Source organism: Macaca nemestrina, chromosome 1 (genome assembly GCF_043159975.1).
Source record: "Macaca nemestrina isolate mMacNem1 chromosome 1, mMacNem.hap1, whole genome shotgun sequence".
Lineage (NCBI taxonomy): Eukaryota > Metazoa > Chordata > Mammalia > Primates > Cercopithecidae > Macaca > Macaca nemestrina.
In genome coordinates, this window is record NC_092125.1 from 166,746,277 (window position 1) to 166,773,145 (window position 26,869).

Consider the following 26,869-nt stretch of genomic DNA (forward strand, 5'->3'; position numbering starts at 1 on the left):
TTGCCCAGGCTGGTCTTGAACTCCTGGGCTCAAACGATTCTCCTGCCTCAAGCCTCCCTAAGTGCTGGGATTATTATAGGCATGAGTCATCACACCTGGCTAGAAGAACAAGGATATAAATTACAATTGACTTCTCATCAGAAACCAAATAAACAAGAAAAGAGTGGAACAAAAATCTTTAAAGTGTTGATATTAAAAACTGGCATTCTATAATTCTATATCCAGAAAAATTATTCTTCAAGGGTAAAGGAGAAATGAAGATTTTCCCAGATAAACAAAATTCTGAGGTAATTTATTGCCAGCAGACCAGCTCTGAAAGAAATGTGGAAAGAACTTCAGGCAAAAGAAAAATGACATGGGTCAGAAACTTGGATCTACATAAAGAAAGGATAGATGGCATTCTGTAGACCACATCCTGGGCCATAAAGCATACTTCAACAAACCCGAAAGAATAGAAATTATACAAGGTATGTGCTCAGTTGACAATAGCAATAAGCTAGAAATCATAACAGCAAGATAGCTGGACATTTTCCAAACATTTGTAAATTAAACTACAAAAATCTAAATAACCCATGGGCCAAAGAAGTCTCAAGAGAAATTTAAAAACAAATAATTTGAACTCAATGAAAATGAAAATACAATTTATCACAATTTGGGGATGCAGAAAAAGCAATTTTTAGAGGGAAATTTATAACACCAAATGCATATGTTAGAAAAGAAGAGAGATATACAATTAATAACTTAGGTTTCCACTGTCTCTTGAGACAACTGGCTGTTCTCTGCTATCAGGCAGAGCTGCTGACAGGGTACTTTGATGGCTTCTGGTCAATCTGGTCACAGGTTGTATTCCTTGGCTAGGCAATTACGCTATTTGGTATCTGCAGTTGGGCAGGGTTGCAGTTGGGGTCTGAAGGGGGAACATTTCCAAACTAATTTTACAAGGCCAATATCACCCTGATACCAAAGCCAGACAAAGACATTACAAGAAAAAAATCATGGGCCAATATCCTTGATGAACATGGATACAAAAATCCTCAACAGAATATTAGCAAACTGAATTCCAAAACACATTGGAAAAACTCATCCACCATGATCAAGTGGGATTTGTCCCTGAGATGCAAGCATGGTTCAACATATGCAAATTAATGAATATGATACATCACAATAGAATGAAGGACAAAAACTGTGTGATCATCTCATCAGATACAGAAAAAGAAGGGAGCTCTCATACACTGTTGATGGAAATATAAATTAGTATAGCCATTATGGAAAACTGTAGGTAACTTCCTCATACTAAAAATAGAATTACCATAAGATCCAGCAATCCTGCTTCTGGGTATTTACCCAAAAGATTTGAAATCAATTTCTCTGACTGCATCCCATGTTCGTTGCAGCACTATTCACAGTAGCCAAGTTATGGAATCAATCTATGTTCATCAACATGAATGAATAAAGGAAATGTGGTATATACACACAGGGGAAAACTATTCAGCCTTAAAAAGAAGGAAATTCTGTCATTTGTGACAACATGGATGTAATGAATTAGAGAACATTATGCTAAGGGAAATAAACCAGACACAGAAAGACAAATACTACATGTTCTCATTTATATGTGGAATCTAAGACAATTGATCTCATAGAGGTGGAATGTAGAATGGTAGTTGCAGAGGCTAGAGATTTGGGAGATTGGGGAGATGATGATCAAAGGGTGAAAAATCTTAGAAGTATGTTTTTTTTTAAAAAAAGTCTATTGCATAATGTGGTAAATATAGTTAATAATAGAATAATAGAATAGTCTATTTTTACAAAATTGCAAAGAGAAATTTCAAACGTTTCTACCACAAAAATGTTGAGTATTTGAGGTGATGGATATGTTAACTAGCTTGATTTATTCTACTTTTAAACCATCACTTCATAACCCATAAATGTACACAATTATAAATTGTCACTTTACAATTTAAAAATTGTATATTCCTGTAAAATACAATATATTTAAAAATATCTTCCTTAAAAAGATATTTAAAAAATTATGTCACAGGCAAAACGAAACTAGGTTTACTTTTTTAAAAAGGAATAAAGTTTATGCAGATTGGGCCAAGTGTGGTGACTCACACCTGTAATCCCAGCACTTTGGGAAGCCAAGATGGGCAGATCACCTGAGGTCAGGAGTTCAAGACCAGCTGGGCCAACATGGTGAAACCCCGTATATACTAAGAAAACAAAAATTAGCTGGGTGTGGTGGTGCACACCTGTAATCCCAGCTACTTGGGAAGCTGAAGCAGGAGAATCACTTGAACCTGGGAGGTGGAGGTTGCAGTGAACCCAGATCGCACCAGTGAACTCTAGCCTGTTGATAAGAGCGAAATTCTATCTCAAAAAAAAGTTTATACAGATTGGAAGGCAAGAAATAAAACTGTCTATACTTACAGATGACATCATTGTCTATATAGAAAATTCCTAAGAATCTACAAAAAAAAAAAAAAAACAAATAAGAAAACTTCCTGGCACCAATAGGCATGTATCCTGCAACATTGCAGGATACAAGGTCAATATATAAAAGCAAACTGCCTTTCTGTTTGCCATCAACGAACTACTAAACTTTGAAATTAAACTACAACAACAAAAAACATTTACAGTAGCATCAGAAAATAAGAAGTATAAATCTAACAAAATATTTACAGAATCTATACACAGAAAGCTTCAAAACAGGGATGAAAAAAGTAAAAAAAATAAATAAATGAATTTCATATGCATGCATTGGAACACTCAGTATTGTAAAGATATCAGTTCTTTGTAATTCGATGTATAGATTCAATCCAATCGTAATCAAAATCCCAGCAATCATTTTGTAGATATCAGCTAATTAAGTCTATAATTTATATTGAAGAGCAGAGGATTTAACAGCCAGCTCAACTCTGGAAAAAAAAACCAGAGGACTCACATTACCTGATTTCAAGCATATTTATGGTGCTATCATAATCAAGTACACTGATAAATAAAATGGAATACAGAACTCAGAAATAGACCCACACTAATATAATTAACTGATTTTTTTACAAAAACACAAAGGCAATTCAATGAAGAAAGAATTTTCAATAAATGTTGATGGAACAATTGAACATCCACATACAAAAAAAAAAAAAAAAAAAAGTGAGAGAGAGAGCAGAGACACAGACCTTACATCTTACTCAAAAATTAACTCAAAATGGATCATGGGCCTAAATTTAAAATGCAAAAGTATGAAACTTTTTGAAAAACATCAGGAAAAAATCTGTGTGATCTTGGCTTTGGTAATGGAATTTTAGATACACCCAAAGCACAATCCATAAAAGTAGAAATTGGTAGAATTGGACTTTTAAAAAATTTTTGCTTTGTGAAAGACAATGTTAAGTGAATGATAAGACAAATCACAGGCTGGGAGAAAAGTGTTTGCAAATCAAATAGGTCATAAAGGACTTTTATCCAAAGTACATAAACAATTCATAAATTTCACAATTAAAAAACCCCAACTGTGTTACTCTGTTTTCAAGCTGCTGATAAAGACATACCCAAGACTGGGAAGAAAAAGAGGTTTAATGGACTTACGTTCCACGTGGCTAGAGAGGACTCACAATCATGGTGGAAGGCAAGGATGAGCAAGTCATGTCTCACATGGATGGCAGCATGCAAACAAGAGAGAAGTTGTGCAGGGAAACTCCCATTTTTAAAACCATCAGATCTCTTGAGATTCATTCACTATCACAAGAACAGCACAGGAAAAACCTGCTACCATAAGTCAATCACCTCCCACTGGGTTCCTCTCATGACATGGAATTGTGGGAGTTACCCACCCCCTTAATTCAATCACCTCCCACTGGGTTCTTCCCATGACATGTGGGAATTGTGGGAGTTACAATTCAAGATGAGATTTGGGCGGGGACACAGCCAAACCATATCACCAACCCAGTGAAAAATGAACGAAATGTAGGAACAGACACTTCATCAAAAAAGATATACAGATGGCATATAAGCATGTGAAATGATGCTCAGTTTCATATGTCATTAGGAAAATGCAAATTAAATATGAGATACTACTACATATGCATTTAAATGGCTAAAAAACCTGATAATACCAATTGCTGGCAAATATGTGGAGAAATAGGAACTCTCATTCCTTTGCTGGTGGGGATGTACAATGGTAGGTACATCCAGTTTGGAATATAGTTTGGCAATTTCTCATAAAACTAAACATACTCTTACCATATCATCAAGCCGTTGTGTTCCTTGGCATTTACCCAAATGAGGTGAAAATTTATTTTCACACAAAAATTTGCACTCAAATGTTTCTAGCAGCTTAATCATAAATGCAAGACTAGAAGCAATCAAGATGACTTTTAAGTGGTGAATAAACAAACAAAAGTATATCCATATAATGGAATATTATTTAGCAATAAAAAAATGAGCTATGAATCCATGCAACAAGATTGATGAATCTTAAATACTAATTGCTAAGTTAAATAAACCAGTCTGGAAAGACTGTATCCTGTCTGATTCTATTTATATGACAGTCTAGAGAAAGGCAAAACTGTAGAAACAGAAAACAGATCAATCAATGGTTGCTAGGGCCTTGAAGAGAAGGGATAGTTGAATGGGTGAAGCACAAAGAATATTTTTTAAGATGGTAAAACTACTCTGTATAGATACTGTAATGGTGAATACATAGCACCATGCCTTTACTAAAACCCATAGAATATTACTGCACAAAAAGTGAGACTTAAAATTCGGGAATTATTTTTTTAAATCACAGTTAAGAAATAGGAGGATCCGGCCGGGCGCGGTGGCTCAAGCCTGTAATCCCAGCACTTTGGGAGGCCGAGACGGGCGGATCACGAGGTCAGGAGATCGAGACCATCCTGGCTAACACGGTGAAACCCCGTCTCTACTAAAAAATACAAAAAACTAGCCGGGCGAGGTGGCGGGCGCCTGTAGTCCCAGCTACTCGGGAGGCTGAGGCAGGAGAATGGCGTAAACCCGGGAGGCAGAGCTTGCAGTGAGCTGAGATCCGGCCACTGCACTCCAGCCTGGGCGACAGAGCGAGACTCTGTCTCAAAAAAAAAAAAAAAAAAAAAAAAAAAGAAATAGGAGGATCCTACAATGGAATACAGACTGTAACAGAAGAATCAAACTGCCTTACAAATGTATAATATAACCCCCCAGAAGGAGTGGGAGGAAAGGGTATACGCCTAAATAATATTGAAAATGAGTAGAGGCTGTGAGATTAAAGACACAAGGAACTGCAAATAAACACTCTAGATTGTAGTCATTTCCCATGGGGTATGGGGTTAATAATTCTGAATCATTGTACATGCATACTGGGATTGAACATGTAAGTAATTGGAGGGCAGATGGTAGGAACTCAACATTGTTGGAGTGGGAGATTACAGAAAGCAAGAAAGGAAGCTAGAATTATCCATGTGGTATCGAACAAGTGTCAAAAACATTAAACTCATGTTTAGCTTAATAGAGATATATAGGTGAACACAGATGTATAGATATGTTTATATATACAAGTTAGTATACATACAAATATTTCTTAGCTCTGTCCACTAAGAAGGCCTAGAAGCAATGACACCCCAGAAGCAGCAGGCACTCTCAGTGCTCAGATTTTGGTTTCTAATTCCATTGTCTAATAAAAGTAACCAGGGCTCTGAAGAAATGCCCGATTCTAGAGCTGAGGCAGGGATAAAAGATGAGCCAGAGAGTAAAGAAGTGCTCAAACAAAACAAAATAGAACAAGTCTCTACAATAAACAAACAACAAAAAGGAGTATTTGAGAGGAACCTAGCAGCCAACAGAAAGAGCTCACAATGGCAAAAGGTAGAACAATTTCAACAACAAAATAAATAGTATAGAATTGGATTATAACCCAAATTATAAAATAAATACCCATGAATTCATAGTAACACAAACAAATATTGAATAAATGAAGAAGAGAGAATAGACAAATCTTTTTATACAAGAATTCCAAATTATTATATAGATATTTTTCCCTCAAGAAGGTGGATCTTAACTTCCCATTCTATGAGTATGGGATTTGCATGTTGACTTTCTTCTAAACAGTACAATATGCAAAGGAGAGAGGAGGAAAAATCACTTTAAAGCAGAGGATATTGACAGGTGGTAAAGATTAACACCATCAATGATAAGTTAGGTTGTTATCATGTATCTTTGATATGACATGATGAGAATGACACCTTACCTCTGTAGTCTTCCTCCCAGAAACCCATAACACTTGTTTAACATCAGAAAATCACAAATTGAAGGACATTCTACAAAATATGCGACCACTACTCTTCAAAACTCTCAAAGTCATCAAAAACAAGGAAATTCTGAGAAACTGTCACAGTGTAGAGAACCCTAAGGAGGCATGATGACTAAATGTAATGTGGTGTCTTGGATGAGATCCTGGAAGAGAAAAATGACAGTTAAATTTAAGGAAATCAGAATAAAATATGGACTTTATATGATAATAAAATAGCAATATTGTAGTTGTACTAAATGTACCAAAGTAATGTTAACAATAGGGAAAACTGGATATAGGGTATATAGAAACTCTAATTATTCTTACAACTCTTCTGTATACCTAAAACTATTCTAAAACACAAAGTTTACCAAATGTTTAAAAAAAGTCTAGAGGTAAGCCCAAGCAATTATTGTTAAGCCCTTGGGTGATTCTGATGCATGGTAAAGTTTGAGAACCATTGCTTTACCATAAAACCAAAAGGAGTTTTGTGCTTAGAAAAGTTTGTGGTTTTAATTGCAAGGTAGGGGCCAAACAGCATCTCATGCACAGGTTGTCTCTGGATGCTCTCAGTTAATAATAACTCACTAATAGATACCTTTGACAAGTGAGGAGAAAGGAGGAAGAATAAACTGCTTTTGTGACTCAATTATACTGTAATGTATTGGGCCCATTGAAACTAAAGTAGAGGCCAAGGAAGGCTTCATAGGTTGTTCTCTACTGGGGTCTCTGAGAATAGCCAAACAATTGCATCCCTTTTCCCTACCCTGTTCTGAATTAATTGAAAAATATGGTAAGGGTAAATATGATGAATTGGAGCCAAAATATCACATTGTGGATAAAAGTACCCTGTTAAACCCTCAAATTTGACAGACTTACCCACCCATTCATGAAAGGTTCTAGACCACTTCAGGACTCCCCTAACCCTCTCCAGGGGCTTCATGAGTAAAGGTGTGGAGAGGAGCCATGATTGTCATACTAGGCTAGAGCTCCCTCTTCTGGGAAGAACCATCAGGAGTGTAGATGTTCCCTCCATCATTGGCAGTCAAGAGGAGCAGGCAAAACAGATTGATAGAACTGTGATACTTTTCTAGGTGGAGAGAGAGGTGTACTCAAAATCTGTGGTACAGCCAGTCTAGAGTTAGGGGATCTAACCCATGAAATAGACAGATTCTATGGGTAAAGAGTGTGGTTTGGGGGTAGTTTCTGAATATATATTAAATTCGAGCAACATTTAGGAAATGGGTGATACGGAACTCCAGGCAAAAATCCTACTTGCCATCCCAGGGCTTTGTCTATGAATGGTGGTTCCTCTGCCATCAAGAAGGTTGACTAGACTATTACTTTTCCCAACCATAATAACTGAGATGTTACTATATTAGGTTCTATATGTGTAATACATCTAATATAAGATCATTTATTTTTATAATTAGCATGTCTTTGCCACAATGCTACTTTGAAGTATATATAACTAAATCGCAAAGGAAGATCTGGTGGTCTAACAGTAAGAAACCTCGGAGAATCAAGAGCCTGAAACGCTAGTCTTAAAATTGCTAGTATTCCTGTGTGGACTTTTCACTTAACCTCTGTTTTTTATTTTCTTCATTGACAAAAAGTTTGGACTACATATACCTCAAATTTTGTTCTTGTGGATAACTCATTTACTTTTTTACTTATTTTGTCTGAGTCAGATTTACTTATATAAATAAAATCTTTTACTTATTTTTAAAATGTATTACACAAATAGTAAAAATTAAAGAATATTTAAAAAAGAAGAATCACCCAAAACTAAAGAAGATTTGCAACTTAAAATTTTCTGTTTCCTGACCTTGTTTATCTGCATAATATTTTACATTCTTATTACCATAGTGCAGATCATGTTCTGGGCTGCTCTGTCATTTAACATTTTAGAACATATTTTCAAAAATTTTTATTATTAAATTACTTAGTATTTAATAGTCATAGATGGGTATACCATAATTTATTTAGCCATTAAAAATGTTCATGATTGGTTTTTGGAATTAATAACTTGTATTTTTTTTTAGATTATGAGGAAGGTGTTTTTCTCAGCTCTGAACCTTTTAAAGAGAAGACTGAGACATTCTTAAGTTTTCCTAAAGCTGTCCAAGCTTTACCTATCCCAAAGGCTCATGAATGTCTGCTGTATACCCTGTTGTTGGTAGAAAACACTGAACTCTCACTTATATACTTTCTTGTGGCTGTTACCCACATAACCAATTCCAAACTCTCCTGGCTGTGAAACTCAATTCTCAATGGGATTTTCCAAGGACCTTGGATCCAGTTCTGACTGTCCTAAAGGTTTATGGCCAATTATTTTCACTCTATTATTTGCATGGACATTGGTTCCAATCTTACTTCTATAGTCAACCAGGACTAATATAGTAGAGTCTTTACCCCTGGTGAAGATGATTAGAGATGGAATGACATCTAAATTAAAAGACAGCTAATAAGGAGAGCAAATGAAGGATAAAAGTTTGCTAAAGCTACGAATTAGAAGTTAACTTCACGGCTGAAAGAAGTGTTGCTTATTATGCCCCCTAAATATACTTGCCTCCATATTCTTGAGTAGTACCGACAGTCACTAACCCCAGTTCCCAATTAATATTGTGGGATAGTAATAATGGAATACCCTTAGAGTTATGAGTACAGGTATTAGACTGGGGTAGGCTTTTTATGTCAGCAAGGAAGGCTGTTTATGGCCTACAGGATCCAATTTGGCTTCAGAAAGGTTGAATAGACTATATCTCACAACCTGGCCTGTTCCTTGACTATACTGACCACCTGCAATATATTACCCAGTGTGGTATTTTGGTGACTAGAAGGAAAAATGCAAATTAGAAATAGCAATTAGTAAATGATTTTAATTAAGTCATGTATTTTAGATTTGCAAGTTATAAGGGCAGCACCTGAAAAAATTGTAACAAAAGAAGACCTGGAGAAGAATATAGAGATAATACTCACAGAGACAGAAACACTGAGATTTTTTGACTTGCCCACAGTCATGGTCTCTGTAGAATCTGAAGAAGCTGAGAAAGTAACGTATGTATGGTTCAGTTGTCTACATTGTTTCTGTAATTCAAATGCTAAGCCAAGGGTTCTTATCCTTGTTTCTGTGAAGGGTTCTTGGGGATTCCAGGATATACACTGGGGGGTTTGGGGGGAAATTGTATATTCCCTACAAAATTATATACAAAGTTATATAAGTGCCATGTGAACTTATATGAAAGGTAAATGTTTATGTTGTATGTAAATTTTTCTAGAGGAAGAGCCCATAGCTTTGCCATATTTTTAAATAATTAAGCGAACTTCTAAGCCAAATAACAAAATAGGCTTCCAAGTCTCTATATAGGTTTTAATTATTTTTACTTTTATACATATATAAATCATTTTCAATTTAAAAAGAAAGAACTGACACTTTTATAGTAATAGCCAAAACCACAATTACTTTTGCACTAACCTAATATTTAAAACTTAGGAAGGGAAAATATGGGTAAATAAATGAATTTACTATATTAGAGAAGTTTTCCTTTTCTCTTTATTAATGAATATAAATAGAGTTTGTTTTGGTCTCAAGTATTTTGACAGTCTGTTGTTAGGCAGATACACATTTAAGGACTGTTATGTTTTCATGAAGAATTGACCCCTTTTTCATTTTGTACTATCCCTCTTTATCCCTGATAATTGTTCTTGTTCCACTCTCCTCTGTCTAAAATTAATATAGTTACTATAAGTAGATTATTAATAGTTATTCTGATTATTTTACCTAAAGTATTATTTGAATAGGATTTATAGTACTAAAAACTCCATCAGTAAAATAATTTTAGGGTATTATTCCTTCTCAAAATATAAAATATTATAATATGGTTTGAACTATAAAACATAGTACATATTAGATCATGAATAGCATACCTTTAAAAACTCGTAAGAAGGAAGGGAAAGTTCCTCAGACAAAAAAAAAAAAAAAAATAGGAAAGAGGGAAAAAAGAAAGGGACAGATAATTGCTTTGAAATCAGAAAGGGAGAAATGTTGGGAAGAAATGTTAATATTAACACATGGATCTGGAGACCAGTGATGACTCTTGGGTTCTCCCAACCCTTACATTGAAAGGGCTGAAAGATTCTTGTGTTAAGCCAAGACTCTCAAAAGGAGCTCAATTATCTCAACTGCTCCTAGGCCAGTAGAGTCAACTCCCTGTTGTCAGAAGCAAACACTAATCTCAGGAGGAAAGCATACTACCATTTTGGCTCCTAAGATTCCCTCAGATCAGCTGGGTGTGGTGGCTCATGCCTATAATCCCAGCACTCTGGGAGGCCAAGGCAGGAGGATGGCTTGAGCCCTGGAGTTCGAGACCAGCCTGCAACATGGCGAGAGCCCCATCTCTACAATTTTTTTTTTCTTTTTTGATTAGCCAGGCATGGTGGTACATACTTATAGTCCCAGCTGCTCAGGAGGCTGAGGTAGGAGAATCACTTGACTGATCACAGGAAGTCGTGGCTGCAGTGAGCCGTGTTCACGCCATTGCGTTCCAGCCTGGTCAACCGAGAGAGACCATGTGACCATGTCTGAAAAAAAAAAAAGGAAGAAGAAGATGAAGAAGAAGAGGAGGGAGAGGAGGGAGAAGAAGGAGAGAGAGGAGAAAGAGAGGGAGAAGGAGAAGGAGAAGAATTCCCTCAGGTTGAATTTGGTATAAATCCTGAAGACTATAGATAATTATATTATCAGATATAGAATATAAAATGTGTGAAATGTTTAAACAAATAAATGACAGAGTTAAAACGTGATTAACATTAAGAAACCGTCAGGCCGGGTGCAGTAGCTCACTCCTATAATCCCAGCACTTTGGGAGGCTGAGGCAGGTGGATCACTTGAGGTCAGGACTTTGAGACCAGCCTGGCCAACATGGTGAAACCCTGTCTCTATTAAAAATACAAAAATTAGCTGGGCATGGTGGCGGGCGCCTGTAATCCCAGCTACTCAGGAGGCTGAGGCACGAGAATTGGCTTTTCCGGGAGGCGAAGGTTGCAGTGAATGGAGATCACAACACTGCACTCCAGCCTGGGCAACAGGGCAGGACTCTGTCTCAAAATAAATAAATAAACTGTCAGAAATCATGACCTGTATTTGGAAAAATATCTAAAAAGAACTTTAAAGTGGTTTATGTAATTGTTGAAAATATGCAGTAAACTGATTTAAACATTAGACATAATTGAATAGAGATTTAATGAATTAGACAGGATCTGGATAAATTATACAAAATCAAGTTTGGAGATAAAATGGGATATAAAGTGTGAAAACGAAGTTAAAAAATATGTTAACAATAGGCCACACATGGTGGCTCATGCCTGCAATCCCAGCACTTTGGGAGGCCGAGGCAGGCGGATCCCCTGAGGTCAGGTGTTCGAGGCCAACCTGGCCAACATGGTGAAACCCCGTCTCTACAAACAATACAAAAATTAGCCCAGCATGGTGGCACCCACCTGTAATCCCAGCTACTCAGAGACTGAGGCAAGAGAATCGCTTGAACCCGGGAGTCAGAGGTTGCAGTGAGCCAAGATCACGCCACTGCACTGTAGCCTGGGGGACAGAGTGAGACTCTCTCTCAAAAAAAAAAAAAAAAAAAAAAAAAAAAAAGGTGACAATAAAATAATGGTCTAACATATATGTAATCAGAGGTTCAAAAAGGGCAGAATATAAAGAATGGAGGAGAGATACCATTCAGAGAGTGGGGAAGGATTTTCCCAAACTGTTGAAAGACACCATTCCACAGAAATAGGATTAAATAAAATTAAATATTCAAAAAGAAATGTTCTCAGTGCATTGTACTGGCATTCCAGAATACCAGATAAAAAGAGAAGATTTTAAAAGTAGAAGGAAGCCAGGCACAATGGCACATACCTGCAGTCCTGGCTACTTGGGAGACTGAAGCCGGAGAATAGCTTAAGCCCAGGAGTCCAAATTCATCCTGGGCAACACAGTGAGACCACATCTCTTATTATTATTATGTATAAATAAATAAATAGATAAATAAGAGCATTGGAATTTAAAAGTAATTTCATTAAAAAATAAAAAGAGAGAACTATTTTTAAAAAACATGTCACCTACAGAGGAACAATTAAACTGACAGCATTATTAGGGATAAAGTGTACTTCGTAATGATAGAAAGGTATAGTAATCCTGAACTTGAATATTCCTAATAAAATAACATGGGCCAGGCACGGTGGCTCATGCCTGTAATCCCAGCACTTTGGGAAGACGAGGCAGGTGGATCACCTGAGGTCAGGAGTTCCTGACCAGCCTGGTCAACATGGTAAAACCTCGTGTCTACTAAAAATACAAAAATTAGCTGGGTGTGGTGGCTTGTGCCAGTAGTACCAGCTTCTCAGGAGGCTGAGTCAGGAGAATCACTTGAACCTGAGAGGCGGAGGTTGCAGTAAGCTGAGTTTGCGCCACTGCACTCCAGCCGGGGTGACAGAGCAAGACTCCGTCTCAATAAATAAATAAATAAATAAATAAATAAATAAATAAATAAAATAACCTGAAAACATATGAAGCAAAAATTGGAAATTTGATACATATCCTGTTAAAGTAGGAGATTTAAACACACCTCTCTTAATTGTTGGTAGGTCAACCAGAGAACAAATTAGTATGGATATAGAAAATTTGAATAAAAGCTTAATGGTCAGATACAGACTTCTGCACTCAACAATTAGAGAACACACTCTCTTTCAGCACACATGCAGCATTTATAAAAAATTATCTATTCATAAAGCTACGAAGCAAGGTCTCAAAAATTTCACAATAGAATCATACAAATGAAATTTTCTGGGGACAAAGTAATAAAGTTAAAAATTAGTAACATGAATCTCAACTAAAACAGACACATTTACATACACATTTGGAAGTTTAAAAGCACATTTCTAAATTCCTCATGGGTCATCAAAGAAGTAATGGAAAATTTAAAAATATTCAGAACTAAAACCTACATGGAGTTAGTACTAGCATGTTATTGATAGGTACCGAAAGTAATAGGGATGTTGGGAAATAGAGTATAAAAGAGTCCTCTGGAGGTCATTTAGTGCAGTCTTTTCCTAAGACTTTTTCTGAAATCTCACTTCACTTTTTGGTGCAAGCCACATTAATGAAAGTAATTTTAAGGAAAAGAATAATATAAAGCGATAATTTGTGTGGTGATGATTCTTAATAATGAGTTGGATACATTTTATTTTTTACAGTCAGAGGAACAAGAATTATGAAGTCCTTTGTAGAAATAGATTAGGCAATGACCTATATGTTGAAAGGATGATGCAGACTTTCAATGGAGCACCAAAGAATAAAGATGTTCAGTGTGATAAAATCATAATGGAAGATAAAGGTAATTTGTTTCATTCTGCTTGATAAACTATAATGTTCTAATATACGTTCTTTGAGTCTGTCAATCAACAAATGAATATTGAAATATATAAAGCAAAAATAAAAAAAATTTGGCCAAACCACAACAATAGTTGGACACTGTGATCTATAACTTTCAGAATTTGACATGTTAAGTAATAAATATGTAGATTTGAATGATATAATTATTCATCTTGATTTTTATGCATGCTATGTCATAGAACTTTATACTCTTTAAAAGTTTATATAAACTGATTATTTACTATGTCACAAATAATATCAGCCATAACTATTAACATTTTAAATGTGTCAGACACTATTCTATGTCCTTCACATATATTAACTGATTTAATTTTTACAGCAACCCTATGAGGTACATACTATTATGCTTCCCCATTTTATAGATGAGGAAACAAGCAAAGAGAAGTTTGCTAACTGTTCTGGTTCTAGAGCTTGTGCACTTAACTACTATACTTACCACTTCTCAATGTGTACAAATTAACAACCCTGAGCACATTGCGTAGCCAAAATCTCTAGGATGTAGCCAAAGAAGTAATTACAAGCAAAGTTATAGTCCAATTTTTTTTTTTTTTTTTTTTTTTGAGGCAGAGTCTCACCCTGTCGCCCAGGCTGGAGTGCAATGGCACAATCTCGGCTCACTGCAACCTCCGCCTCCTGGGTTCAAGCGATTCTCCCCCTCAGCCTTCCAAGCAGCTGGGATTACAGGCACCCACCATCATGCTCGGTGAATTTTTGTATTTTTGTAGAGACAGGGTTTCACCATGTTGGCCAGGATGGTCTTGAACTCCTGAACTCAGGTGATCCACCCACCTTGGCCTTCCAAAGTGCTGGGATGGCAGGCACGAGTCACTGTGCCCGGCCGGTTATATTCTTTTTTTTTTTTTTTTTTTTTTTTGAGACAAAGTTTCGCTCTTGTCACCAAGGCTGGAGTGCAATGGCGCGATCTTGGTTTGCTGCAACCTCTGCCTCTCAGGTTCAAGCAATTCTCTTGCCTCAGCCTCCCGAGTAGCTGGGATTACAGGTGCCCGCCACCATGGCCAGCTAATTTTTGTATTTTTAGTAGAGACGGGTTTCACCATGTTGAAGGCTGGTTTCGAACGCCTGACCTCAGGTGATCCGCCCATCTTGGCCTCCCAAAGTGCTGGGATTACAGGCATGAACCACCGTGCCAGCCACGGCTGGTTTTATTCTTAATTGCCTTTATTATGCAGCAAAACTATAAGCTAGTTTTTACAAAAGATTAACAGAACAAACCCCTAGCAAAAAAATTAACCATTGCTTTTAATCAAAGAATATGCATACATCTTATTGGTGAGAGCATTTACTCCCTACTCCTAATGTTTTCTTTTACGTGGAAGAACATGAATTGATATCTTTATCTCCATCTCTTTCTATTATCTCACTCACTCCTACTTAGGAGTGGAGGTGTGACTTACTTGATTGGTAAATAACCATACATTGGGATGTATGGTTATTCCCCTGCTTTCCCTCTTCTGGTAGCCTGCTGGCAGAAAGGAGTACAAATTCTGATGGGTTTCTCCATGCTATACATTTTATAGCGGGAGGACTCAACATTGTTAGGCCTGTGGTTATCAGGCTCGTTGCTGCACATCTAAACTGTATCAGCCGATCTAAACATTATCAGTAATAAAGGTAATTTTGATCTCTGTTTTATTCCTTGTCAGTTTCTTAATTGGTGCAAACTTGGATGGACCCAGAAAAGTGAATTCCTAGATGATATTTAGTAACTTTTTCTTGTCCTTAACCAATTCATATTAAGAAACCTATTCATATTTTTTCCAAATATTAATATGTAGTAAAGGGTTTAAATATTTTTAAATGGATTACTGTATGTAACTTTAGATTTCCAATTCATATTAGGAAAACTATTCATATTTTTTTCAAAAGTGAAGGGTTTAAATGTTTTAAATGGATTACTGTATGTAAGTTTATGCTAAAATATTTGAAAATAAAAAAAAGAATGATTCTTTATGGAACTCAAAGTTATCAAAACTTCCCAAGAAATAATAGAATTATACATTAACTCAAAGAAATGGGAAAATTTTACCAAAATATACCCCTTTAAAATGGCCTAGATAATGGCCGGGCGTGGTGGCTCAAGCCTGTAATCCCAGCACTTTGGGAGGCCGAGGTGGGCGGATCACAAGGTCAGGAGATCGAGACCACAGTGAAACCCCGTCTCTACTAAAAATACAAAAAATTAGCCGGGCGCGGTGGCGGGCGCCTGTAGTCCTAGCTACTCAGGAGGCTGAGGCAGGAGAATGGCGTGAACCCAGGAGGCGGAGCTTGCAGTGAGCCGAGATCGCGCCACTGCACTCCAGCCTGGGCAACAGCGTGAGACTCCGTCTCAAAAAAAATAAATAAATAAAAATAAAATAAAATAAAATGGCCTAGATAAAGGTCAAATTACTTTAGAGGTTTATTCTGTAAATGCGAGAATACTTTATAATATTCATGTGTATTAGGGTTCTTCAGAAAAACAGAACCAATAGAATATGTATGTATATATTCATATCTAGGATTTATTTCTTTATTTTTGAGACGGAGTCTTGCTCTGTCGCCAGGCTGGAGTGCAGTGGTACAATCTCGGCTCACTGCAACCTCTGCCTCCTGGTTTCAAGCGATTCTCCTGCCTCAGCCTCCCAAGTATCTGGGACTACAGGCATGCCATCACACCCAGCTAATTTTTGTATTTTTAGTAGAGACGGGGTTTCACCGTGTTGGCCAGGATGGTCTTGATCTCCTGACCTCATGATCTGCCCGCCTCGGCCACCCAAAGTGCTGGGATTACAGGCATGAGCCACTGTGCCTGGCCGATTTATAATTTATATCTATAATTTATTTATAGAGATATTTATTACAGGGCATTGGCTTACGTAATTATGGAGGCTGAGAAGTACCATGATCTGCCATATGCAAACTGGGGACACAGGAAAGCTGATATGGTAGTTTGAAGCCCTGAGAGTTGAAGAGCCAATGGTATCAATTCCAGTCTACCTCTGAACACCTGAGAACCAGGAGTACTGAGGGCAGGGGATTGATGCCCCTACTGAAGTAATCAGGCAGAGAGTGAATTCAACCTTCCTCCACCTTTTAGTTCTATTCAGCCCTCAAAGTATTGGATGATGCCCACCACATTGGGGAGAACCATCTGCTTTACTCAGTCCACGAATTCAAATGCTAATTTCTTGTGAATACACCCTCAGAGATACACCCAGATACAATGTTTAACCAGCTAGCTAGGCATCCTGTGCCCAGTCAGGTTGACATATAAAGTTAACCATCACACCATGTTATTTAAATTGCTCCAAGTTATATAAATTATTAGGATATTTACTAGTTTTTAAAACAAGGTTAACAAAACATGACAAAGAAAATACAGACTAATCTCATAGATACGTGGAAAAATTAAAAATATAGTAGTACTAAATTTGAACCCTCAAGGCATTAGGAATCCATAGTAACAACTTATTCTAGAAGTATAAAGATTATTAAATATCAGGAAACCTATGATCCATCATTACAAAATCATATTTATAGGTTTAATGTGAAACAAGAATGGTAGATGCCAAAAAGAACAGTTGATACAGTTCAGCATTCATTCCTGATGAAATTATCTGTACAGGAATGGTATGGTTCTTCTTGATAAAATATGTAAAATAAAAAGCAAAATTTTTGCTTGCAGGTGAACCACTAGAGATAATAATTGCTGTGATCCATTAAATATAAGAACCAGAAAATAGTGTCATTTATCACAGTAACTCTTCAACTTTGTTTTGGTAGTTCCAACTATTGCAGTAAGACAGCAACAGAATTAATATTTATAAGGATTCAAAAACAAATAGTCACTATTTGTAGGTGACATCAGTGTCTACTTAGCTACCTCAGGAGCATTAACTAAAAAAAAATAGTTCTAGGATAATGCAGCAAAAATGACAGAGTAGGTAATTCTGACAATGTGTCCCTCCACAGAAATGCCCCCAAAACTGAGCAAACGCTGTCAGAATTTGTTGCATTCATGGAACAAGAACACAATGTTCTTTAAAAAAAAAAATTCAAAGAATAAAAGGATCTTGATAGCTTAATAAAATGTTTGGAAGATAACAACAACAACAAAAAATTCCAAGAAGTAGAGAAGAAAAACAAAGGATGGAAAATCCAAGAGAAACAATAAAATTAGAGGACCAATCCAGGAAGTTCAATAGTAAATAATGGTTCCTAAAATAGAAAATGGAGGGGAGGAGATAATTCAGTAAAACCTCTCAGACTTGAAAGTCAAAAGTTGGAAGATTGAAGGGGAACAACAAGTGCCAGCATATTACCAATTTTAAAATGTGGGGGACAGAAAATGTCCACAAACTACCAGAGAGAAAAATAAATAGGTCAGTGTAGAGAACAAGACATCAGACTGGTTGGAAACAAGAATGTAATGGAACACTGCTGATATGCTTGGCTGCATTCCCACCCAAATCTCATCTTGAATTTTAATCCCCATAATTCCTACATGTTGTGAGAGGGAAGAGGTGGAGATAATTGAATCATGGGGGTGGTTACCCTCATGTTGTTCTTGATAGTAGTGAGTTCTTATGAGATCTGATGGTTTTATAAGGGGCTGCCCCCTTTGCTCGTCATTCAGTTTTCTCACCTGCTGCCATGTAAGACATGCCTTCCACCATGACTGGAAGTTTCCTGAAGCCTCTCTTGCCATGTGGAACTGTGAGCCAATTAAAATTCTTTATAAATTACCCAGTCTTGAGTATGTCTTCATAGCCACATGAAAAGGGGCTAATACAACTGCCTTCAAAATTTAGAAGGTAAATAATTTCCAGTCTAGATACTACATCCAACCAAACATCAAGTATGATGATAGAATAAAGGTATTTTCATATATGCAAAGTATCAAAATAATTTACCTCTCCTGTATACTTTTTTAAGAAGTCAAGGATGTGCTCCACCAAAACCAACTGTGAAACAAAAATAGAAGAAGACAGTAAAATACATTGAACAGGAGATCTGACATAGGAGTGAGGTGATAGTAGTTCCCAGAAGGATAATGACTTGATAGGCTAGGATTTCAGCTGTTCACCAAACATAGAAGGCAACCAATTTACATTAAAACATGAGATTGACATATTGATCACTATCATAACTTAGATGCTTGCTGACATTATACAATCTCTTTAACCTGAGGACAGAATACTTAGGTATATTATCGGTCTGAATTCTTTTCTGCATCTAGGTTGCATTTACCATTCTTATTTACTCTTTTTTTTTTTTTTTTTTTTTTTTTTTTTTGAGACAGAGTCTCATTCTGTCACCCAGGCTGAAGTGCCGTGGCGCAATCTCAGTTCACTGTAACCATTGCCTCCTGGGTTCAAGTGATTCTCTGCCTCACCCTCCCAAGTAGCTGGGATTACAAGCGCCTGCCATCACACCCAGCTAATTTTTATATTTGTAGTAGAGACAGGGTTTCACTATTTTGGCCAGGCTGGTCTCAAACTCCTGACCTCAAGTGATCCACTGGCCTCAGCCTCCCAAAGTGCTGGGATGAGGCATGAGCCACCACATCCTGCCGTCTTTACCATTCTTAATCCAGTTCCTGCTTTCCTTTTCAATAGGCCTTCATAGTTAAGCTGAAGCTCAATTATGTGAAATGCCATCTTTATCATTAGTGACTATATGTATACTGTCAGGGAAAACTTACTCCTCCCTTTTTGTGAACCTTTACAGAAAGACCTTCTGCTACATTAACACTTTTGGCCTCTGTCTATACATTATTTCCTCATTCTCAGGAAAAGAGAAGTGACTAATTTGATAAGAGAATTTAGAAGAAGGAATGAAGCGCAGTCATTTCTGGCTGAGTCACTTTTTGTTAAGTCTGTTCACTTGCAGAAAGCATGCAATCTGGGGTGTTCTTACACCTATGGAGGAAGTCTGTGCTTTTCTAGCTGTGACAATTATTGGTTAGTAATTCTCCCCTATATTCTGGAAGGAAGAATTAAGAAGTCCATTTAGTTGCAGACTTAAGACTACACTTTTCAATTAGACTTATCAGTGATAAAGGTAATGTTTTGATCTCCATTTCTCTGATTTTTGCATCTCTTCCAGTTTCATCCAAAATCAGGCAAGGAAAAGGTACACTTTTATTTATCTGTAAAATCTTTCTGTTGTTGTTGTTTTGAGATGGAGTCTTGCTCTGACACCCAGGCTGAAGGGCAATGACACAATCTTGGCTCACTGCAACCTCTGCCTCCCAGGTTCAAGCGATTCTCGTGCCTCAGCCTCCTAAGTAGCTGGGATTACAGGCACGTGCCACCACACCGGGCTAATTTTTGTATTTTTATTAGATATGGGGTTTCACCATGTTGGCCAGGCTGGTCTCAAACTCCTGACCTCAAGTGATCTGCCCGCCTTGGTCTCCCAAAGTAAAGATGGGGTTTCACTATTTTGGCTAGGCTTGGGATTGCAAGTGTGAGCCACCACGCCCAGCATCCATAAAATCTTAATATTTAATTAATCTGCATCTCAATTCTTTAGTGTAAACTGTCTTTCATTATTTAAAAACTTTATTATGAAATGTATACTGCAAACAGAAGAGCATATAATACATACATGTGTAGTGTAAAGAAAAAATCAACACCATGTACTCACCAGCCAGTTTAAGAAATAGAACATCCCCCGTTGATTAGAAGCCCCCTGTACACTGTCCTATCACAACCTTCTTTCTTCTAGCCACCTTTAACAGAAGTATCCACTCTCCTAACTTTTGGGTTGATCATTTCCTTTCTCTTTTTTGAGACAGTCTCGCTTTGTTGCCCAGGCTGGAGTGCAGTGGCACGATCTCAGCTCACTGCAACCACTGCCTCCCGGGTTCAAGCGATTCTCCTGCCTCAGCCTCCGGAGTAGCTGGGACTACAGGTGCCTGCCACCATGCACAGCTATTTTTAGTAGAAACAGGGTTTCACCATGTTGGCCAGGATGGTCTCGATCTCTTGACCTTGTGATCTGCCCGCCTCGGCCTCCCAGAGTGCTGGGATTACAGGCGTGAGCCACCGCGCCTGGCATAGCTTGCTCTTTTAAATGTTTTTTTCTTTTATAGCAGATGCTGTAACTGAACTGCCCATATCACCTGTGCGTTACCTCTTGCTAGCAATCTCCATCTGTCGGCACCTGCATTTCTTTGCCTTTTAACAACTATTTAAACATGTATTACACTGAGAAATGCTTTTAAAAAAGGCACAGTTTGGAATGCTTTTTTTCTGATACCAGTTAAAATAAGCTTTCTTTAATAGTATGTAATTATAAAATCGGGAAGTTGCAATCATTCATTATTACCCATCTTTTACATAACATTAGGGCATGAATTTTGAGATTTTATTTTTAACATAAAACACAATATGTGTAGCCTTCTCAGACTGGCTCCTTTTACTAAACAATATGCACTTAAGCCTCCTCTATGTTTTTACATGGCTTGACAGCTCATTTATTTTTGTCACTGAATAATATTCCATTGGATGGGTGTACCACAGTTTGCTCATATATTCACTTATTGAAGGACATCTTGACTGCTTCAAATTTTTTATAATTTCGAATAAAACAGTTGACAATATATTATGTATTAAACATAAGTAAAGGAACATCAAAGTCTTGTTATAACATATTTGCCCAGATGCATATCACCAAGGCCGCCCTATAATGACAGACCAATGAGATTATGCTGTACAAGTGTGGGGTAGAGGGGAGGGAGGTGTGATGGTCAGAAGATATTGTGAAGATAATTTGGAGTTATCCTTAAAGCACTAAAGTGTTTGTAGATACTAATAGGGTGATGACTAAGGCTTGAGGTATCCTCATGATGTATTTCTTTGTCATTTCTATCCACTTCCTGTTATATTGTAAAACAATAGTATTTTAAAAAAATAAACAGTATATTCTTATTTAATTTTTAATTTCTTTAAAGAGAGGATCTCACTATGTTGTCTAGGCTAGAGTGCAGCGGCTATTCTCAGGTGTCATCATAGCACACTACTGCCTCTAACTCCTGACCTCAAGTGATCCTCCTGCCTCAGGTGGACCAAGTAGCTGGCACAGGCAACTGCATCAGGCAACAGTAGATATTCTTATCTTAGATTTTTCTGTGACTAGTTATCTATAAAGCTAAAATGTTGGAATTTGGTTTAAAATAATTTTTACCTTTCTGTCTCTTTATCTAGGCATAATGTCCACTGCCTGGGATTTGTATGATTCTTACAATGCTATGGAACTTTTATCTTTATCAGTAAAACCATCTGTGGTTGAGTCAAGTAGTGAAACAAATGTACTTCCTAAAGATCAGGACCAAAGATTGCCAGGGAGCACTACAGAAAAAAGTGAGATTTCATTTATTTTAGTTTTTTTGAATGACTTTAACATGGCATTTTTAATACATTCTTTTTTGGCAGTTACAATGTTTTCTTTCTGATGGACCATGAAAAGTACAACTTTTACTCAGAAATAGCACTATTACTCTATCACGTGGTCTTAGACTTAACTGAAAGATTTACATTTTTCTTGGATATCTGTCAAGAATTTTCAGTTTGTCTCTTTCTCTAGTGTACCTTTCCTTTTGCTCTTAAACCCTGTTTCATACGTGTGAGTTCCATTATTTTCTATCTCCCTTTCTTTCAATTAGATTACTTATGAGAAAAAGGTATACTAGCTCTATGACAACCTAAAATGGATTTATACATTAACAACAGTGGCTCTTAATTTAGGGCTCTTTTACTTCCCCTGGGAACATTTGGATGTCTGGAGACATTCTTGTTTTTCGTGACTGAGGGCATCTACCGGGGATACTGCAGAAAATCTTTCAGTACACAGGACAGTCCCTGCAACAAAGAATTTTCAACCTAAAATGTCAGTACATGTACTGCCATGGTTGAGAAACCCTACACTATAACTTTAGCTTCTAGTATTTTAATTTTTAAGACGAAATGTTATAATTAAAATCAATACAAAGTTGTAACTTTCCAAATAAATTTCGCAATGTGGAAGAAGCTTTACTAAGACTAGTTATAAGAAGTTTGCTCAATTCCACTTCTGAATAGTTTATAGTTATCTACTTTTACTTTTCCTATTCTGAAATGTTGTATCTTTTTCTTACAAAATTGTTTTACTGCATTTAGGTGATGGTCCTTATTTTAGAATAACTAAAACCTGATACATTTTTTGAAGCTTTGGCAAATTTTTTAAATTAAATGGAAATGTTTCTACTTTCACTAATTTTGACCCAAAAACAAATGGAATATTTTCAAGTTCAGTAAATCAGTAAGTATAAGTATTTTGAAATAACAAGTTTAAAGAGAATTAATAATTTCCAGAAAACAATTATCTTATTTATAATTGACTACATTTCCTTAGGAGATCCCAAAGACCTTTCAACTTGTTCCTTTTTAAAAATCTCATTTACTAGTCTCTTTGAATCTTAACTTTCAATAAGTGGCCTATATTCATTCCATAGTTCTTTAAGTATGTTTATGGTCATGTAGACTAGAGTTACGTTTTACTGAAAGTTGTTTATAATGAAGAACAGTTAATTTTCTAAGAGAATAATGAAGGGGAAGAATAAATTATTTAGTATTAGTTATCACTAAAGAAACACTGTTTTTGTTAAGCACGAATGTCTATACAATAGGTTTACTTGTAGAAGCTATCAAAAACTGCTCAGAAAAATCCAATCTTAGACTGGAAATTACATTGGGACTTTATATTAGATCTATTTCTTCCACACCATTAAGGCCATTGACCTACAAAAATGTACAAGTGCAAAATCCCCCACAAAAAATAAATCTCAATTTGTGAATCTTTCAGAGTATTTCATGTGTGTATGGGTGTGCTTTTAAAAACCAAAAGGGATAATAAAATCATATTCAATAACTACCATAGAAAATAAAGATATACTTTTTTTTAGTATTATAGCCAGTCAAGGGAGTAGGGGAAACTAGAATTAGGATAAGAAAGTTAAAAAATGGAAAGAAATAGGGAACAAAGCTGAATAATCAGATTTATTGAAAATGTGAAAGAAATCCAGATGAAAACTAGGACTAGTTACCTCTGAGGTCCTTTTGACACTGAGATTTTTATAGTAGAAACAGAAAGGAAAAAAAATTAAATATGGTCCATATTTGATTTAAGAAATATTTTTCATTTAAACTTTGAATGTATTATACAAGTTGCATTTAACCTTCTATTTATCATACTCAAGGGGAGAAAAAGTCCAATAATAGTTACCTTTGAATGTAAGACTGTATCTCAGTTGATAGAGAAAAATGATTTTTCTTCTGAAATAGTGCTGTAGGTTTAGAAGATTGGTTAATAGAATTTTCTAGTACAGTTTTAGATTTACAGAAAAATTAAGCACATAGTACCAAAAGATCCATAAAATCCCTTCATCTCTCTACTTTCTGTGCACAGTGGCCCCTATTATTAATATTTTGCATTAATGTGGTATATTTGTTACACTTGGTGAACCAATGATGATACATTATCATTAATTAAAATCCATAGCTTACATTAAGTTCCATGCTTTGTGTTGTATAGTTCTTTGTATTTTAACAAATGCATAATGGCATGTTTCTACCATTACAGTTTTATACAGCAAAAAATTAATAGTTTCACTGTCCTAAATATCCCCTGTGGACCACCTATTCATCATTTCTCCTTTCTCTTGTACCCTTGATAGTCACTGATATTTTTATTTTTATTGTCTTTATAGTTTCGTCTTTTCCAAATTGTCATATAGTTGAAGTCATACAATATGTGTAGCCTTCTCAGACTAGCTCCTTTTACTAAACAATATGCACTTAAGCCTCCTCTATGTTTTTTCATGGCTTGACAGCTCATTTATTTTTGTCACTGAATAATATTCCATTGGATGGGTATACCACAGTTTGCTTATATATTCACTTATTGAAGGACATCTTGGCTGCTTCAAATTTTTTGTAATTTCGAATAAAACCGTTACAAACATTCATGTGCAGGTTTTTGTGTGGACGTAAGTTTTCAACTCATTTGAGTAAATATCTAGGAGCACAATTGCTGGATCACACAGTGAGACTATCCCTAGCCTTTTACGAAACTACCAACTATCTTCCAAAGTGGTTGTACTATTTTGCATTACATTAGCAATGAGTGAGCATTCCTGTTTCTCATTCTTGCCAGCATTTGGTATTGTTAGTTTTTTTGGATTGTAGCCACTCAAATATGTATGTAGTGGTAGCTCATTATTGTTTTAATTTACAACCCCCTAATGTGATATTGAGCATCTTTATATCTTTTTTGGTGAGATATCTATGTGGATGTTTTGCCCTTTTAAAAATTTGGCTGTTTGTTTTCGTATTGAGTTTTAAGGGTCCTGTGTACAATTTAGTTCTTTATCAGATACATGTACATACTTTCTCCTAGTCTGTGACTTGTCTCTTCATTATTATTAGCAGGGTTTTTCATAGATGAGAAATTTTTAATTTAAATAAAGTCTAATTTATCAATTTTTTTCTTTTTTACATTGGGTTTTTGATGCTATATCTAAAAACTTATCACCATTTTTTCCTGTATGAGAAGGGATATCCTAATCTTCTTAGGGGGAAAGTTTTCAGTTTCTCACCATGATGTATGATGTTAATTGTAGGTTTTATATAGCTGTTCCTTAGCAAGTTCAGGAAGTTCCCTTCTCTTCCTAATTTGCTGGGAGTTTTTATCATGAATGTGCAATGGATTTTTTCTGTATCTATTGATATATATATTTTTTATATATCAATAGATTATATAAAAAGCTTGTCGATGTGATGGATTACATTAATTGGATCCTGAATGTTGAACTAGCTTTGCATACCTTGAAAAAACTCCATTTGATTATGTTGTATAATTCTTTTTATACATTAGTGGATTCTATTTGCTAATATTTTATTGAGGATTTTTGCATTATTTCCTTTCTTTTTTTTTTTTTTTTTTTGAGATGGAGCCTTTCTCTGTCTCCCAGGCTGGAGTGCTGTGGCCCCGTCTCTGCTCACTGCAAGCCCTGCCTCCTGGGTTCACGCCATTCTCCTGCCTCAACCTCCCGAGTAGCTGGGAGTACAGGCACCCGCCACCATGCCCAGCTAATTTTTTTGTATTTTTTTTTAGTAGAGACGGGGTTTCACCATGTTAGCCAGGATGGTCTCGATCTCCTGCCCTCATGATCCACCCGCCTCATCTTCCCAAAGTGCTGGAATTACAGGCGTGAGCCACTGTGCCCAGCCAATTTTTGCATTATTTTCATGTGAGACATTGTTCTGTAATTTTCCTTTCTTGTAATGTCTTCATCTGGTTTTGGAGTTAGGGTAATGCTAGCCTAATAAAAAGAATTGGAAAGTACTTTCTCTTCACCAATTTTCTGGAATAGATTGTATAAAAATGATAATTTTACCTTAAGTGTTTGGTAGGATTCACCAGTGAAAGCATGATGCTTTCTATTTTGGAAAGTTATTAATTATTGACTCAGCTTCTTTAATAGATATAGGCCTATTCAGATTATCCATTTTTCCTTGAGTGAGTTTTGGTAGTTTGTGCCTTTTAAGGAATTGTTCCATTTCAAGCTAAGTTATACATTTTGTGGGCAGAAGGTCGGGTGCGGTGGCTCACACCTGTAATCCCAGCACTTTGGGAAGCTGAGGTGGGCAGATCACCTGAGGTCAGGAGTTCGAGACCAGCCTGACCAACATGGAGAAACCCCGTCTGTACTAAAAATACAAAATTAGGTGGGCGTTGTGGTTCATGCCTGTAATCCCAGCTACTCAGGAGGCTGAGGCAGGAGAATCACTTGAACCTGGGAGGCAGAGGTTGCAGGGAGCCAAGATCGTGCCATTGTACTCCAGTCTGGGCAACAAGAGTGAAACTCCATCTCAAAAAAAAGAAAAATGTGTGGGCAGAGTCTTTAACATTATTTCTTTATTATTCTCTTAGGTCCATGGAATCAGTAGTGATGACACCTTCCATTTCTCATACTGACAATTTTAAATATTCTTTCTGTTTTTCTTGGTTAGCCTGGCTAAAAATTATGGATTTTACTGATATTTTCAAAGAACTAACTTTGGGTTTTATTAATTTTCTCTAATGATTTT

At 36.4% G+C, this 26,869-nt stretch overlaps 1 protein-coding gene across 1 annotated transcript in view; it reads left to right on the plus strand.

Annotated features, from left to right (window-relative positions):
* DNAI4 (dynein axonemal intermediate chain 4) overlaps positions 1-26,869 on the plus strand; it is a 106,619-nt gene that overhangs the window by 38,433 nt on the left and 41,317 nt on the right. Inside the window, 3 exon segments of the mRNA XM_011770531.3 lie at positions 9,184-9,340; positions 13,535-13,674; positions 21,947-22,102. Coding sequence (XP_011768833.1) covers positions 9,184-9,340; positions 13,535-13,674; positions 21,947-22,102 — 453 coding nt within the window.